The sequence below is a fragment of the Maylandia zebra genome, linkage group LG4 (genome assembly GCF_041146795.1).
Source record: "Maylandia zebra isolate NMK-2024a linkage group LG4, Mzebra_GT3a, whole genome shotgun sequence".
NCBI lineage: Eukaryota > Metazoa > Chordata > Actinopteri > Cichliformes > Cichlidae > Maylandia > Maylandia zebra.
In genome coordinates this window covers 27,136,252-27,154,238 of record NC_135170.1, presented here as the reverse complement: position 1 = coordinate 27,154,238, position 17,987 = coordinate 27,136,252, and the positions used below count along the sequence as shown (strand labels likewise).

The window sequence follows — 17,987 nt, the reverse complement described above, 5'->3', positions numbered from 1 at the left end:
CAAAATTAGAAAAAGACTTTCCACATCAAGCCTTTGGCTCACAGGTCACTGTGAGTGATAGGGATAGGATTATACTTTTCAGCTACTTGGGATACCAAAATGATAAAAAAAAAAAAAAAAAAAATTATGTTTATTGAACCTTGGCCAGTCTTGGTCGCCGGGGATTGCTCCGCCAGGACCTCTGCTCCTGGTGGCCGCCCAGCTCACAATGCATCCGACCCCTATGGTGCCCACCACCTGCAGGAAGATGGGCCCATGTCCCTTATTTTGGTCTGTGCCCAGCCGGGCCCCATGGACTAAGGCCCGGTCACCAGACGCTCACCCTCAGACACCCTCCCTGGGCCTGGCTCCAGGGTGGGGCCCCGACAACTCTACCCCGGGGAGGGTGAACTATTCCCTCGGTGGTTTTCTCATAGAGGTATTCTAAATCGCTCTTTGAACCTTCTGACAAATGAAAGAAATTAAGTAAAAATTTGCATTTATAAGTCATATTGTTTTTGCTACAGCCTGTATTTTTGTTTAGGTGTTTCAAGTGAATGGAAGTCACATTGACGATAGAGGTTTTAAATATTCATGTATAAAATATTATACACTTGGAATTACAGGGTCAGGTTAATTTTAGCATCCACCACTGGATACGTATATAACGTCCCCTAATGAGTTTAATGAGTTCATTTATTATAAGATTACATCATTGTTTTCCGTAGCTGCTACCGTTTTTTGCAGCTGCCAACTGATCATTTGGGAATACCTACTCTTAATTATAGTAGGCTTAGGCTTAGGGCATCAATAATTATACTGGGATAGTTTAATCTATTATATTTTCAAGCATAATTTAATTTCACATTGATGTCTTCTCAGTAAATAGCTCTGTTTTAGCACATGGTTATTGTATGTCTGGAATAATTGTAGGTATCTGTGGCTAATCCATCTGAGTGTTCAGGAAGATGCCAAATCAGCCAACACTACATCCAACAGCTCTCCATAGTCTCAGGTGTAATAGAAATGAGCACAAATTATACTGATGTTAAACCCTGGCCAGTAGCAAAATGCCTGTTTTGTTTCCCACTTATTGAAAGTGACACCTCACAGCGTTTTAAAGATTTATCTGGGTGTAATTGTCGTATTGACCATGGGCATTGAATAAGCAACCGTCACTGTTTTTTGTTGTACATAAAAAAATCAATTCTTTACTTATTATACAAGCATACTAATGAAAAAGCAAGGTAATGCCTGGTATTTTTCCACTGGCCCTAGGACTAAATGCTAGGCTACCCAGGTGAACAAATACTTAAAACAATATGTGGTTTCTATAACAACACAAGCTGGTTGTGTCCAGGTAAATACCACGCTGCATCTAATTGTTGCCAGAACTTTTCTTTGATTTAAAGTTTAGCACGCATCCTGTTCAATTCTGTGATTTTAGGATTTAGATGTTTGTCAGATCCTTGGAATCACTAAGTCGGAGGAGAAAGAGTAAGATAATGAAATGAAGCATGTTGACAAACTATGCGTGACAGATCATCTCTTGCCTCCCGCCCTCCCCTCATTTCCAGACAGGGTTGGGCCAAACAGCAGGTGGTGCAGAGGAGAAGCCTGGACATGGGATATACAAATCTCTGGCTCCCTGACTTCTACACCAGGCAAGCAAGAAGGAGCAATAAATGCTAGATTTATATGTAAGTGTATTTTTTTTTATCACCAAATTCTTTGTACTGGTTGGAGATTTATGTATTTCATGTGTTTTGTCTTAAAAAGACAGAAAATAGCACATCACGTGTGGGTGTTACGCTATGTACTCAGTTAATTTCACTGTGAATGGGGCTTTCTCTTGTGTGAATGCAGTTACGCAAGTTATGTATTATGGTCTTCAACTTGAGTAATCACTCAGAAAGCTGTAATATATTACATTTCTTAGATGTCAGATGATTTTTACTGAAATTCTCCACCCTGATTAATTGATTGTTGAAAAAATATAGGAATAAAGTGAATTGTTGATCAATGCTGCCATCAGATTTCAGGGTTTGCACTGCCTTTAAATGTTTAATAGAAAAGTCTAATTAGCAGCCCAATCATGACGTGCAATGCATTTAAAGAGCAGAGACATTTAAAGTAAAGATAAAAATATACTGTACACATATTGCTTTGTGAGATTCATAGTCTACACATTAATTTATGATATTTGCCTCCCAAGAGTGCATTAATATTGCAGAGGGGTTTACTCTGATGGGAATAAAACCCTGGGAGCTGAGAATTTTTGTTAAAGGTCAAGTTTGCCATACAGAATACACTCTGCGTTTCACCAGGGAGGGTGTTCGGATTGGTTGAGGATTTTAAAGAAGGATTTCAATGCATCTGTTTAAGTCTAAAGCTTGAATGTTAATGTGCACATTTGGTTGTTGCTATTCATTTATTCCCCTAAATGTTCTGTTTAAGGTGTATAATTTTCATGTTTTATCTTTGATAGTATTTTTAAGTAACTGTTATGTACCTGATATATCTCATTTGTATCATGATTATAATGATTTGTGTTGTTTTTCCAAGATTTTACCCCTAATTGTCTTTCATGTTGTTGTTTTTGGAGGGGCGTTTTTGTTCAGACAGCTCAGGTGTCACAGCAATAACATCTTGGGTCAAAGCCTGCTGAATAGAGATACACGTGGACTTGAAGAGACAAATCAGGACTCAGATCAGATGACTCAAAAGAGGAGAAAAAAAAGCCACCCTTTAATCTCAGGACTGCAGTTGTGATGTGAATTGGAGAAGCTGAGGGCCAATGGCCATTTTAAGACATGGAGGCGCTCCTGTTCGGCTTCAAAAATCTTTTGGTAGATGAAACTTGATGTAAGCATGGGGTCAAAGAAGCCATAAAAGATTCTCTCCACTCACCTGACTTCTGCCAGCATGCCGTCACAGCATAGATGATTCACCCTTTGAAGAGGCGAAGCTGGGAACTACTGTGGTGTAATGATGTAGCAGCTACAGGTGACTTACACTTGGCTTATGATTTAGGACAGGCCGACCACAGACAGTATGGAAGGGCAGACAATCTCTTGGGTCTGGATATATGTAAACAGTACGGAACAACTGAACACTTCATATCCATACAATGCTACAGACTTAAGCGAAAACTCAGACAAATACCAGTCATACATCGTTGGTCTCTTCCTTTCCTGCCTGTATACCATCCTCCTTTTTCCTATTGGATTTATTGGTAACATCTTAATCCTGGTGGTGAACCTGAACCACAGAGAGAAGATGACCATCCCCGATCTTTACTTTGTTAACCTGGCTGTAGCTGACCTCATCCTGGTGGCAGATTCCCTCATTGAGGTCTTTAATCTGAATGAAAAGTATTACGACTACGCCGTCCTCTGCACCTTCATGTCACTTTTCCTGCAGGTCAATATGTACAGCAGCATCTTTTTTCTCACGTGGATGAGCTTTGACAGGTACATCGCCTTGGCTAGCTCCATGAGCAGCAACCCACTGAGGACTATGCAGCACGCCAAGCTCAGCTGTGGCCTCATTTGGATGGCCTCCATCCTGGCCACGCTTCTCCCCTTCACCATTGTGCAGACCCAGCACAGAGGTGAGGTGCACTTCTGTTTCGCCAATGTCTTTGAGATTCAGTGGCTGGAGGTAACCATTGGCTTTTTGGTGCCCTTCTCCATCATTGGTCTATGCTACTCTCTGATTGGGCGAATTCTCATGAGGGCCCAGAAGCACCGTGGACTGTGGCCACGGCGGCAGAAGGCTCTGCGCATGATTGTGGTGGTGGTTCTGGTATTCTTCATCTGCTGGCTGCCAGAGAACGTCTTCATCAGCATTCAGCTACTGCAGGGCACAGCTGACCCATCGCAGAGGACTGCTACCACCCTGTGGCACGACTACCCGCTCACAGGCCACATTGTTAATCTGGCAGCTTTCTCCAACAGCTGCCTCAACCCCATTATCTACAGCTTTCTAGGAGAGACCTTCAGGGACAAGCTGCGTCTCTTCATTAAGCAGAAGGCCAGCTGGTCGGCCGTGAACCGCTTTTGCCACCATGGTCTTGATTTACACCTCCCTGTCAGGGGTGAGGTGTCAGAGGTGTGAAGAGAGACAGTTACTAAAGTTACACAAACTTGCGTCAAATCAAAGTTACGTATCAGTTTTCTTCAACTGTTATTTAGCTTTGCCTCATACAGTAGCTGTGCCAGTGTCTCAGTTAATCTGCTCACTTTCTGAACAAAAAAATTAAGGATTTACACCATGAGAAGGAAAACAAGGTGTTTAGTAAATATCAAACACACAAATACAGTATATAAAATCTATTTCATGCTAATCTCCAAATTTACTTTTCCTTAAGTTCTCTGTGTGGCATCAGAAAATGAATGACAAGCAAGATGTTGGTATGTGCTATTTAAAGTCTGGCAAAGTGAGATTAATAATAATAATAATAATAATAATAAAATATATATAATAAATATATCACCCTGTGTGATATATATATATATATATATATATATATATATATATATATATATATATATATATATATATATATATATATATATATATAGCATAAGGACGCCTACACATCCACACCATCATGTGGCCTCATTTGGAACTAAATTAGCAACCGTCTTTGCTCTCTTCCTGTCTAAGACAATGCAGTGCCTATTTATTTCTGCTTTTAAGTTTTTTCTTTACTTTTGTTGAAATGTTGCCATGTTTAGTGAAAGTGGACCTATTAAACTTATTTAAAACTCCAGATTTTTATGTTTTTACTCTACTGGAGTGACTTTGCATGATTCACAGCTCCAAATAATCCATATTTATCTCATACTGGGGGTCATTCAGCCCCTCAGTTCAGCTCCCTGCAAAAAAAGACGTAGCTCCTTCTTTATTAGCTGCCCCTCGCAAGCAAAAGATTTGCAGATCTATCTCTGACAGCCATATTTGGTATAACCAGCCTCATAAAGAGCTATAAGTGGATGAAAATCTACATTTCTTTTACATGGATTTAGCAACCTGAAATGTTGGCCATGTTTAACATGACAGAAAACAAAGAAAAGCATAATAGGTCCACTTTAAACATTCACTGGAGCATGCAAACACATGTTCACAAACTTACTTTATTGTTATAAATAAAGAAGATGTCCCACTTTTCCATGAACTGAAAGTCAAAGTTATTGATAGCATCAATAAACCTGTTTTAAATATTGAGATTATTTTGTAGATCTTTCAGGAAATAGAAGTTAACACACAATCTCTATTTCTTAATTGATAAGCAGAACATTTGTGCTCATATTTATATTGAATCCAATGTCAGAATCGGGATCAGGGCTCAGTTTAAAGATGGCTGCAGTTATTACCTCACTTGTCAGTTCCTGTTAGCATGACGGTAAAGCAAAGAGGCAGGTGTTGTTTTTGCCAGAAGAGCAATGCTAACAACATAAAGCTGCTGCTTCATTCAGGCTTTCTTTAACATATATTCTTAATTTCTAAGTACGAGGCTTTGACAGACAACATTTCATCTTCTCATACTGCATCCACATATTTTATTTACAAGGTAAAAACTTCTCTTTTTTAGGTAGAATCAAACAACTAATGACAGTAACACAATTTGGCCAGTCAGACATGTGTTTGTTCCAGATTCACTGTGTTCCCAGAGGCCATCACTGCGATATAGCTGCCTGTAAATTGACAAAATGATTTTGACAGAACATTATAAACATTAAGATAATGACCACAAAGGTTAATTTAATTCAAATGAGCAGGTGCAGTGTACAAATTTTCAACTGTATGGTCCCTGAGGCGTTGCATGAAACCTGTCATAATTTGTTTGTTGATCTGTAATCAACGTCGTAAATTCTTGTGTAGTACTGCACTTCCTTCTTAATTTCACAAGTGCTTCTAGTCATATATTTTATCATTTATTATAACATGGTTCAAAGCATATTAACAGTGTTATTTACATTTTTACAAAAGCAAACATTTTACAGTATCATGCATTATGAATACTGGATACAGGAATTGCCATCACAACCAGGTTATCTTTATACACAATCTGTGTATTGCCAGCCTGCAGGCCGTGTGTGTGTGTGTGTGTGTGTGTGTGTGTGTGTGTGTGTGCATTAGGCGACCAAAGATAATGGCGTAACTGGGAAAAACAGGAGTCCAAACCACAAACTGTTATTCCAGCTGTAACGGGCCCTCAGCCTGGGAAAGCTACTCTCAGTATTGCTTCAGTGATTGTTTATTAGACATCCGCAAAAAATGCTAAACTTTTTGCAGTGCACGATGCTAAAAATTCTCTCGACTAGTGTTTCCATTACGCTAATTTTGGTTTTTTGTTTTGCACTTTCCCCATTCAACAAGCTCTGCTTTTCACACCTGTCCATAAATCTGTTAATCTTAACAAAGATTACGCACAGATTGTATATTTGGAAAATTTATATGAACGTAGACATTATCTGAAGATTTATAATGTTCTGTAAACGGCACACGGCTATAACAGTGCCGTGAGGGCACAGAAACAGGAAGACAGGCAAGTAATAATGCAATGAGGACTGTCAAGTTCATTGATATAAACAAGCAACACCTAGACTCCAGAGGCAAGACCCTCTTTGTTAAGCCCTGAAGGAGAGGCAAAAACCCCCATCTGTACACATATAAACACACACAACTGTGAGAAGAGCTTTTCAGTGAACTATGTGAACAGCTGAGACTACTGAGGAAGGTTAAAGGGTTGTGGTGGCTGACGTCACAGAAGGGAAAAGGGTGCGACTTTTCCACTGCCTAAATTCAGTCCTTCCTCTTGATAATTCTGACTTGCACAATAAGCAAGAACCATTTGATAAAAGCACAAAATGAAATACTATTGACTTATCCAATGTTTGAATTTTTGGTCATTCCTTAAGACGGAGATCTGCTTTATTTCTTCATAGTTTGCTTCCAAGGAAAAACAATCGATTGTAATTGTTTAAAGTGGTCTTCAGCAACAGTTCTTCGCTCTTTCTGGAGGGTTTTAACAGTTCTTCTTCTTTCCCACGTCATTTGAATCCAGTGCTTTTACCGGACCATTTTCAGAACAATGTTTTTGTTTGTCAGAGGGCTCGGTGGCGCCAGTGTCCGGCAGCCTCGCCTCTGTCAGTGCGCCCCAGGGTGGCTGTGGCTACAATGTAGCTTGCCATCACCAGTGTGTGAATGTGTGTGAATGGGTGGATGACTGGATGTGTAAACCGCTTTGGGGTCCTTAGGGACTAGTAAAGTGCTATACAAATACAGGCCATTTACCATAACATAGACTTGTGAATCATTCAAAGCAGCTAATTCAAAAGTTAGCTAACTGAAGGGATGAACCAATTATGTGTCTTCAGTCTGAACAGTCTCTCAAAGTATTGTCCTTAAGAATTAAGAGGAAATTCAGCAGACACCTGACAGAGGACCTGAGAGATGCATCTGACCCTTCAGTTGATCCATCTGTTGTTTGCCAAAGCCTCAGACAAGTAAGGGTGGCTGTCAAGAAGCCATTATCAAGGAAGAGAAACAGATAGAAAAGGCTGAGGTATGCCAGGTATTACACAAGAACTGAACTGAAAAATAGTGGCAACAGGTCTCATGGAATGATAATTCCAAATTCAAAATGTTTGTTTTTTTCATCAGCATGTATGGAGAAGATTGAGAAAGAGGTGTTGACAGCCATCTGTAAAGCACAGTGGAGGCTCTGTCATGGTTTGAGGCTGAATTCTAGCCATTGGTGTTTGACATTGTGCCAAAAGTGATGGAAATATGAACACAGAAAGGTACAGTCAGAGTTTGATCAACCATGCAATGCCATCTAGAAAATATCTGACTTGCAATGGCTTTATTTTTCAAGGATGACAATGATCCCAAACATACTGATAATCCAGTAAAAGCATGGAACGATTGAACAATATCAGTCATGGATTGGCCTCCAGAGTGCAGACTACAACACTGAAGCAGTGTGGGATCATCTTGACAGAAAAGAGAACAAAGGGCAGCCAACATCTAAAGAAGAGCATTACATTCAATTCAACTCAATTGAATTTTATTTATATACCACAAAAGCAGTCTCCTCAAGGTACGTTATATTGTAACGCATAATAACAATGTCCTTCAAGAAGCCTGGAGACCTATTTCTGAAGACTGCTTAAAGAAACTACAAGAAAGCTTGTCTAAGAAAGTTCCAGCTATGTTGAAGAATAAAGGTGGTCATACCAGACACTGACTTTTAAGCTCAAAATATTTCTATTAACTCCATTTTAGCTTTATGTACAGTATTTCCATGCGTGTTTGCACATTTCAATAAAGCTGTGCACTAGGGCTGCTCAATTAATCGAATTTTAATCACGATTACGATCTGGCCCAGTCAACACACATACGTGGGGCCCAAATAGGGAGCATCAGGGCTAATATTTGGGGCCCACTTGGGAAACCCAACTGGGGTCCAGCTAATTTTGTCCTCAGTTTCCATGGTGGCCCCAAATGTGTTTGCCCACATAGGTTAATGACGGACCCTGGATGGGCCCCAAATCAGGCCCAGCCAATAAACAAGTGTGGGACCCAGATGGGTAGAAGTGGGTCTGATAGTTGGGGCCCACTTGGGTTACCCACCTGGGACCCAGCTACTTTTGTCCTCAGTTTTCATGGTGGCCCCAAGTGTGTTTGCCCAGATGGGCTAATGACGGGCCCTGGATGGGCCCCAAATCAGGCCCAGCCAATAAACAAGTGTGGGACCCAGATGGGTAGAAGTGGGTCTGATAGTTGGGGCCCACTTGGGTTACCCACCTGGGACCCAGCTACTTTTGTCCTCAGTTTTCATGGTGGCCCCAAGTGTGTTTGCCCAGATGGGTTAATGACGGGCTCTGGATGGGCCCCAAATCAGGCCCAGCCAATAAACAAGTGTGGGACCAAGATGGGTAGAAGCGGGTCTGATATTTGGGGCCCACCTGGGTTACCCACCTGGGACCCAGCTACTTTTGTCCTCAGTTTCCATGGTGGCCCCAAGTGTGCTTGCCCAGATGGGATTTTGGATACTACAGTAAGCTAAAATTTAAATCACCTGTACAACAAAGTCAGTTTATCTTTTTTATTAATACTGATTAATATGACATTTTAAAACAGTATGCAGTATAACAGTAATTTTTTATATACTATACAAATATTTTTTTTGTTTAGAGAACATGTTGACAAAAAAGGTCCCCAGTATACACAAAACAATAACAAATCAATGTTATACAGTTTAAACGAAAAAGAAATGCACTGAAACACAGCTTCTCACTCATTCAGTGATCCATTGGTCCTGAAAAAAAAAAAGTGCATTTTTTCACAACTAACATCAGATTTGCAATACTACTGGAGTTGTTTTGAAAGTTGTGCTGATCAAGTTGTTTGACTGGCTGGAGTTCCTGGAGCTGATTGTGCAAAGAAGAATATTGCACAAACTGCTAAACATAACTGGAAATTGTTCACATACCGTAACACAGTGAGGAACCAAAAAACGGTTTCGTGAGAGCTGTCTTCAAGTATGCTGCAAACCAGAGAGAAATATGTGGTCATTCCTGGCAGCAGCCATCACCCTCCAGAACAACATGAGCTGATGCCGCCCCCCCCCCCCCAAATAAAAAACCCAAACATAATTTCCCTCAATAATACAGTATTTGTAATTAATTTAATCTCCACAGTCTATCTAAACCGAGTCACTAAGGTATACCTCTCCTGCACGCGACACTGTGCCCTTGCCATGCGATTTCCTCCTCTATCTCTTGCACCAATAAACCACTTGGATGCTGCCTTTTCTGCCTCTTTTCTGGTAATCTGGCTTGTAAGAGCATTTTTTTTCAAGCTGCCTGTAAAGCACAGATATTGACCACAAGAAAGTGAGACTATATTACTGAATCTAAAGACACAGCTGTAATTCTCTTTTTTTGTTACATACTTATATTTATACTGTGACACGGCATAAGATCTCACATAAATGTAGAACCAAAGTATTAAAACCTTAAATCAGTGAGCTCGTTCAGTGAGAGACTGAGATTACCGAAAAGCACCACTGAACGACACAGGAAATCATTCCTGCCTGTGGCCATCTCCCTGTACAACGCATCCACTTAACACACTGTTTGCTGCTACAGCTACACATGTTTCTTTTCCAAATATTTATTTATAAGTGACTTATGTATGTATGTATGTATATATATGTATATATTGTACTATTCTTAGTTAGCGTATTGTCTGTCTTGTCTTAATGTTGGTTTAAAATGGAGCACTGTAACAAAATATAATTTCCCCCAGGGATCAATAAAGTATTCTGATTCTGATTCTGATAAATTGATTGGAAGACTGACTACAGCTGAAATGAGCATCTGTTATTCAAACATCAACAAAATATCTTACAACTAATGAGCTTACCATATAGCACTTCAAAAATCTTAAGCCCTCGAAATTCCCGCTTTCCATGGCGCCCAACGAAGTTATATTGCCTGGAAAGAGCATTGTCCATAATGAAGGCCATCATTCTTCTGGTGGCTTCATCAACAGTGCTCCCTCCGATCTCTGCCACAACAGCAACCTTAGGACACACAAGGACAATAATTTTACCGACAGTAGTACCATCAGTCACACCTAAAAGAAAACCTGCACAGCTACACAGTAATTAGGCTTAATAATTTTGATGCTATTTGATTGAGAAAGAGTTAAGTATCAAAGTCAAACACTGTCTGATGTAAATGCAAAGAGCTAAATGACTGATCCACCAAAAGTAATTTCTTAAGGTTTGGCGTGGCACAACTTGTAAAGTACAACTTATTTTATTTTCAAAAACAGCAACTTTTGTGGAGCTCACCTTCCGCCACTTCATTGCACTGACCATGTTTGAACAAACACCAACTTTCCTTAATCATAACTGCTAGCATAAAACGCAGATTGAGGCATTAATCAATTATTGTCATTACATCATTATTATTTACCACTTCTTTCAGGAAGACAGGGTCTATCAGTTTTTGTTCCAGTGCTTCCACGTCTGCGACTGTCCGGAGAGGAAAAACAGCACCCTCGGGTAATACTGCAGCAACTGGTCCATCACGTTGTTTGAGGAGAGACTGTAGCATTCGACTGTGGATCCTCTGAGTCTCCTTAATGTCTTCCAGGAGGGTTAGAACACGTACAAACATGCTGGTATTGGTGGCTTGTACAAGTTGTCTTGGAACTGGTTGTGAAACCACAGGTGAAGGAGTTGAGGGTGGTGGTAGCTGAACAAATGGATGAGTGACGTTCTGGTGGGGAGTTTCACTTGAATGTCTATTCTCCATTGCTGATGTTGATGAGGTCTCTGGCTGTTCCGCAGCGTTGTCCCAATCCTCATCCGAGCTTGACTGGATCACTGGCCTTAAAATGAATTTAAAAAAATATTAAAAAAACCCCACAAACAATTTAGTTACTGGTTAGTCCTACAAACTAAAAACATTAATGTATAGTCCGGCATCAAAAGGAGTCTAAAACTGATTTTTAAAAGTCAAAAAGTTACAAAGTGCTATTTTAAGATCATATCTAAATCTGGTGAGCAGTAATGGTCTGCTAAAGATACTGTCAGCTTGTTTTTGTTTTTCTTATAATCACCACAATAAATTGTTGCTTTTAAGGCGTTTTAAAGAAACATAATTACCTCCTTTTCCGCTTCCCTTTTCCCAATCTGCTTCCAGAATCTGACTCAGTCTGCAGATCAGAGGTTGCTTCAGACCTCCGCAGTTTCACCCTGGCATTTTCAGTTTTCTGTAAATTTTTGACATACATCAACAAAATGTTGTTAGTGAAATTACAGGGAAATTTTTTGTTCTGTCTTTAATGACAGAATATTTGGTAGCAATAAACAAAAATGCTTCTTACCAGCTTTCCCCAAGATGCGAACTCTGTACTGTGACCAGTTTGCATCTGGAGTAACTCCATCCTTTACAGCCTTATTGATATTGACTCTCCCTGGTGGCCAGAAACAAGAATCTTCCGCTGGTCCTGTAAACCACTTGCAAGGAATTATGGATACACCTCCACCATCCAGAAAATCAACAACTGCAAATGGATGCATGCTGGTGAGAAAGCAAAAAGAAGCCAACTAGTACAGCAGTGGCAATGCCACATATCCAGACTTCAGTGGCAAAAGCACCATTTTCTGTTTTAGTTCATCAAGTAATACAAGATTCATTTGTTTAGACAGATTTGAAACAAAGTAAATTCCAAGGCATGTTGAGTCCAATGGATAGCTGAAAAAGGCATTACAGTTTTCAAAGACCTGACACAGTGCTTTGACAACTTGGCAATCCTGTAAAATGTTTGCCACAATAAGAATTTTTCCCCCTACATTGAAACAGTTATCTCCCATGGCGCAAGAAACATATGTCTGTCCATCAGTGTATTTTCTGTACTGCTTAAAAGTTCCAAGATCACTTGTTATTGGTCCAGAGTTATGAGGCTGTTTAAGAGGAGAGGGAACAGACATCCTCTCTTTTCTTTTCTTCTGAATACTTTGCGTCTCATAGACGCGCTTGACAATTTGTTCCACAGGTTTATGAGGCCTCCGCACAATCTTTTTCAGTTTACCCAGGAAGGTTTCAAATGGGAAGCAGGAAATACTGTCCAAAGGTCCAAACTTTTTCGCATCTTCAGCTAGGTGTATTAAATTATGTACATTATAACCAACAAATTCAAGACCATAAATCGAACCAAAATCTTTCACAAACTGCTTTAAAACATCCTCTGCATAATCACAGTTCTCAATACACAAATCAGGACTAAGAAGAATTCTTATAGATACAGATGAAAGTATAAAGTGTCTATACATTTGGCTTGGTATATTATTAAATAAAACAACTGGGCCTGTGTAAAGCAAAAATTGTCTCAATTCAGTTGCTTTCCACATGCTAATTTCAAGGAGAGATCTTGGTTTCCTTGCAAAACTTTTAGGCAAATGTTGCCTGACAGAAACCATGAATGCTGAAATCACGGTTAGAATTTGCATAGACTGTCTGCATTTTCGGGGACCTTTTAACCAAAGATAAATAAGTTTTCGCATTACCCCCAGACACACAAGGTGCATATAGTCCAGCACAAAACCTGAGACTAGTCCCACACCCAACTCATTCAGAGGTGACACCCCAACCTGATGCTCTTTGTAGGCCATAGCACGAAAAGTCTCATCAGTCCTTTTCTCAGCAGAAATTTCAGGAAAACACAATCTCCTATTCACATACATGCCCTTTTGAGTGCACCGCTCACACGCATAATAGCCAGTGTGTCCCTTCACACATTTAAGAAAAGCACGAGCAGGTGCATCACAAATGAATGCATCTGGAGCAGCAACACTGAAATGGACACCATTATACTGAACTCCATCTTGTATAATTGCCCTTACATCTTGTACAAAGTCATTCAAGTACTCCTGTACATTAGAAGGTTTGGTTGTACCTGAGTATAACCCGATCACAAAAACATCACAATTTGGGATCTCCTTGATTCTACCCAGAATAGGCCACAGACTAACATTGTTGCTGCGGAATAAAGGTAGACCATCAACATTAATTCTAAGTGTTAGATTGTTTGTTAGTTTCTTTAAATCAAAATCTAAAAGCTCCAATGCTGCAACAATTGAATTCTTTAAACCAAAATGATAGTATGATCCCCCAGCCACATTTATCACATTACATTTGCGGGCAGTTGACATCAATGTTCGAGCATCTAGTGGTACATTAAGACCTTTCTGTCTAAGAATTTTAAGAAGGGCAGACAAAGCATTATGTGACACATTGTATTCTGCAGCCCACTCTGCAAGTCCTTTTGTATCATCTGGTGTGTCTGAAAAAGCATCAGAATCGAAACAGTCATCGTCCAGATCAAATTCATTAAACTCAGACACCCCACTTTCAGAGTCTTCAGGAAACACGTCAAAGTCCAAAGCATCATAAAAAATGTCTGCAGATTGTTCATTTTGTGAACTGACTCCAGCATGTTCATCGCAATCATGGTACTCTTCCACAAGGGGTTTATTCTCAAAAGAATCTGAGAAAAAAATTAAGTCCTGATGATGATCTAACTCATTCTGCTGTGAAACGAGACGTAAATGTTCAACAACTTTCGCAGCTATTTTTCTTCTCTTTGTCCTCTCAGATTGCTCCATTGCTTTCTGAAAGATAAAATGTATAAAAATGATAAAATGTAGTATTTTTCAGTCACCTGGGTAACAGCTTGGATAGGTTACACTAACTACATCAACAGGTCCTTACTCAGAAATATTATTGGGGCCTGACAACTATCCAAAGCACATTTACATGTTATTAATCGTGGTTAATAAAGCCATTTTCTTAAATTTCATTCACTTTAGCATTTGGCTGTCACTTGTGTATTAGAAATATAGGAACAAAGATGTAAACACAAAGCGCGGAACCGATGCATCAAAATGTGTGAGATGTCAGCTTTTTCGCCGAGGGCAGGTACACTGACACTCCGTCAGGGCTGAAAGCCGACAGCTCACTAATTCTGATGATGCAGGTTTCATCACTCTCCAACCAAAATTAACTGAACCAGCAGCAAAAGAAGATCCAAACTACGCTTCATATTTGATAAATACTGTCATTAATTCCCTCTTGCCATCTTGTTTTCACCACAATTTAAAAAAAAAAAAGAAAAAAAAAAGAAAAATCACACTTCCTGCACAGCTCTCTCGTAGTGTACTTCGAGAAAAGTTTCCCCATCTGAAATCTGTTTTCCACATTATTCCCTTGCTTATTATACATCAGTGTACGGTTGTGCTTAGCGCTGTTGTCAGTTGTTTTTTTGTGCCAAATTATGCCAAATTGCAAAAAACTCAGCTTGTTCTCTAATAAAACCTCTAATAAAACCTCTAATAAAACCTCTGTAACTTTGCTCTGCTTTACTTCAGCAGCATCAGGTAATGTTCATATATTGATTCATGGTTTTCTTCAGTTTTTGTTCAACTGCAGAATATTTCTAAGGTTATCTGATTTAAAAAGCCACTCCAGGAAAATCTCCTTCATGTTTTTCTGTGTTTTATCCTCAGTTACTTTGGCATAAAGACATCTGCTGTGATGCTTACACCAGCCTTAAAAGCTGTTGTATTACAATAAAAGACCCTGACATCGCTTTATAAAGTAACAATTCTAATTGTTACAAACTCAAAAAAAGATTCCTACTAGTATATTTCTGCCATGAATCAAATTTTGAATATAAATGAATTTTGAAATATACACTGCTTCTTATGTCAAAGTCTGTAAAAATAAAGAAAGAGATAAACCACACATAACCCTTGCTACTATTCACTCCACTGTCCAACAGCAAAATCAAACCAATATACAGATATTAATAACATATTAATGTAATAGTGTGACTATGCAATTTATAAGTAGCCATAGTCAGCCAAGTCATAATCAAAACAACAAACATCTCAAGTTTTGAGATCATTGCAAACCCTCCTGGCCAATAATCACACAAGCTGTCCATGAAGGAAGGTTGATAAAGGAGCATGCACAAAATTCAAACAAATTTAAGCCATAATGAAACAAATTAAAATAACAGTGCACATGCACAAATCAGGCACCAGACAAACACTTAAAGATCACAGATCTTTAGAACCACATCCAAAGAGCAATTGCTTTTCTTTTTTATAAATAAATAAATGTGTAGATTCTAGCCAAATATACATTACAAAAGGAAAAAAGGAGGGCCACAGCAATCATAGTAAAAGGAGTTGGCACTGTGGCCCTAACAAGACCGATCAGTTCTGCTTAAATAATCAGTTTCCCTCATGTACAGAGCTTGCACAACAGTGAGAGGCAGATTCTAGAGTCAGTACACTATTTCTGATTAAGTTCTCACTAAAACAACTACACACATAAAGTTACATGAATGTGTATGAAATGTGTATGAAAAAAAAAACCCAAACAAATCAAGAACACCTATATTTTATTTGCTTTTTCTGGAAAAATGAAAACAATGGCAAGAAAAATGATGATGTCTTCTACAGAAATAGAGTGCTCACTGATCTGCCTCTCTGACTGCTGTGCATGCTCCTGACACAGGGGCAAAAGCTGGGGACTAGTTGCTCATGGCCATGGCCTACCCTCATCACTTAGCCGTGAGGAATGAAGCTGATAAAGACAACACCAAAGCAATTTTGGTTGCTCTGATAGTGAAAATACCCTCCCATATTCCTCTTAAAAAATTAGAACTTCGTTAAATTGGTCTAATACAGTCCTTTATTAATACTAATCATAGAGAAAACCAAGATAACGTTTAAGTACAACTTGATGTTAAGTACACGCAGTAATTAATTTTGGTGCTAGTTAAGCAGTATACAGGACACCAGAAAATGCTTTCAAACTGTGAAAATTGGCTAAATCCAACATTACGTAAAAATTTCAACTAGCTTAGCATTGCTTGAGTGCTAGGAAAAAGTTTGCCAGCACTTGTGCCATTCATTACTTTGCAGCATCATAACTTTGTAAACATTTCATTTATACTTAGGGATTCAAATTAAGTCAAAAAAGTTCTTACCCTTACTGCAGATAAGTTCGTAGCTCAAAGATGCACTTAATCCAAAAATTGTCAGCTTAACTGTCAGCTTTGTCCAAGGGCGCGAAATGAAGAATGTTCCAGAATGGGGGGGGGCCGGGTTCAAGAAAACCTCGTGATATTTCATGAAATAACGCGAGATTTCAAAAAGGGTTAACCCTAACCCTCCTACATGGAGTGAAATTTTTTTCCCACTCAAATGTAAAACCATTTATTTTATTTTATTAAGCGTCTTACAATTTTAAGTCATATCTGTTCTTTGTGTTTCACTTATATTAATATATTTTATATGTATATTTTGTTATTAATTAAATATACATATGCTGCCTGTGGCATAATTTATTATCAGTTATTTCATCTTAATTCATGTTTATACTTACACATGACTAATAATTATACTTAACTAAGGTCATTAAACTCAGTTGCCTGTTCATGCAACTTCCCATATGTTACCCATATGGTGCCCATAGAACATAGCCCATCTGGGCTGGCTCAGGTGGGTCCTACCTGGCTAACCCAGGTGGGTCCCAGATTGGATGCCCATTGTAAGCCCATCCCCACTTGGAACCCCCATAGCCCATGTGGGGCCCACATACTGGTGTTTACTGGGGGGCTTTCAACGATCATTAAAAATGACTGAGCCGATTATTAGCCCCTCCCTCATTTATCCGCGACACCTTAAAGGCCAGTCCGTGAAAATATTGTCGGGCATAAACCGGTCCGTGGCGCAAAAAAGGTTGGAGACCGCTGATTAAGAGGACCCGAGGGAAGCTCGGAAAGCTAAGCAGAAGTTATTTGGAGAGGAGAGAGTGACTGCTGTTGGTTGAAAAGAGAGGTTAAAAAAAAAAAAAACTTCAGTGGTGTTGCACACTATTTTATATTATTTTTTAAAGTCATTGAAGCCGGTCAGAGCAGCACGCTCCGTTTTGTGTAACTATTTTTAAATCCCTGTAGAACCTGAACCGTGTAAGCTAGCGCAATAATTTTTTTTGCATATGAAACCGGAGGAGTTGTACTTACATCTGATGCCATCAGCTTGTCCTCTGTCACGGTTTCCTTCCACATAAAGCTTTGCAAAAACTGCATAGAAAGCGCATTCAGGAACAAAAACATAATATTCCAGAAACACGCTTTGCCGATCCGATCAGCTGTTCGTAACACTTCCCACAGTGAATCAGACGTCAGCACGAACTATCACATGTCGGCCATTTCCTCCCCGAAACCGGAAGTGACGTCATTTTCGCGGAAATGTAGTTTTTTACTTGTAGGCCTTAAAAGCCTATACTGGTCATGTTTCACTTTTCTGAATAGTTTCTGGGATGCTTAGAACTCGAATTGCACTGCTGGAAATCGTTTATTTTGATGCACATGCTGTTTTCTTTGCAAATTTGCATCATAGG

The 17,987-nt window shown here is 39.3% G+C and overlaps 2 protein-coding genes across 5 annotated transcripts; one reads left to right on the top strand and one right to left on the bottom strand.

The window, feature by feature from the left end:
* The first annotated feature begins 1,627 nt into the window (after positions 1 to 1,627).
* On the top strand, positions 1,628 to 4,098 carry gper1 (G protein-coupled estrogen receptor 1). Its single transcript, XM_004552204.4, has 2 exons — positions 1,628 to 1,679; positions 2,585 to 4,098. The coding sequence occupies exon 2, from the start codon at positions 3,034 to 3,036 to the stop codon at positions 4,096 to 4,098; it is 1,065 nt and encodes a 354-aa protein (XP_004552261.1). The 5' UTR covers positions 1,628 to 1,679; positions 2,585 to 3,033.
* Positions 4,099 to 9,086: 4,988 nt separating this feature from the next.
* On the bottom strand, positions 9,087 to 16,664 carry LOC143418394 (uncharacterized). 4 transcript variants are annotated; one of them, XM_076883331.1, is made up of 7 exons: positions 11,896 to 12,385; positions 11,675 to 11,781; positions 10,980 to 11,397; positions 10,423 to 10,582; positions 9,725 to 9,860; positions 9,488 to 9,541; positions 9,087 to 9,313 (listed from the first exon to the last, which is right to left on the bottom strand). In XM_076883331.1, exons 1-7 carry the CDS (start codon positions 11,953 to 11,955, stop codon positions 9,289 to 9,291), a joined length of 960 nt encoding a protein of 319 aa, XP_076739446.1. In that variant the 5' UTR covers positions 11,956 to 12,385; the 3' UTR covers positions 9,087 to 9,288. The 4 variants fall into 4 exon arrangements, with proteins under 4 accessions (XP_076739446.1, XP_076739447.1, XP_076739445.1 ...); XM_076883330.1 differs by lacking the exon at positions 9,087 to 9,313 and adding an exon at positions 16,570 to 16,664 and having other exon boundaries at positions 9,323 to 9,541; positions 11,896 to 12,075; XM_076883329.1 differs by lacking the exon at positions 9,087 to 9,313 and adding an exon at positions 16,570 to 16,661 and having other exon boundaries at positions 9,323 to 9,541; positions 11,896 to 12,092.
* Between the last annotated feature and the right edge of the window lie 1,323 nt (positions 16,665 to 17,987).

Bases quoted from the DNA above. Each gene is read 5' to 3' on its own strand.
- gper1 (XM_004552204.4), top strand. From the start codon at position 3,034: ATGGAAGGGCAGACAATCTCTTGGGTCTGGATATATGTAAACAGTACG.
- LOC143418394 (XM_076883330.1), bottom strand. From the start codon at position 11,955: ATGGAGTTACTCCAGATGCAAACTGGTCACAGTACAGAGTTCGCATCT. The intron at 9,861-10,422 runs GTAAGCTCATTA...TGTGCTTTACAG, and splicing joins GATTTTTGAAGTGCTATATG to GCAGCTTGAAAAAAAATGCT. The intron at 9,542-9,724 runs GTATACCTTAGT...TCTGGTTTGCAG, and splicing joins CAGTGTCGCGTGCAGGAGAG to CATACTTGAAGACAGCTCTC.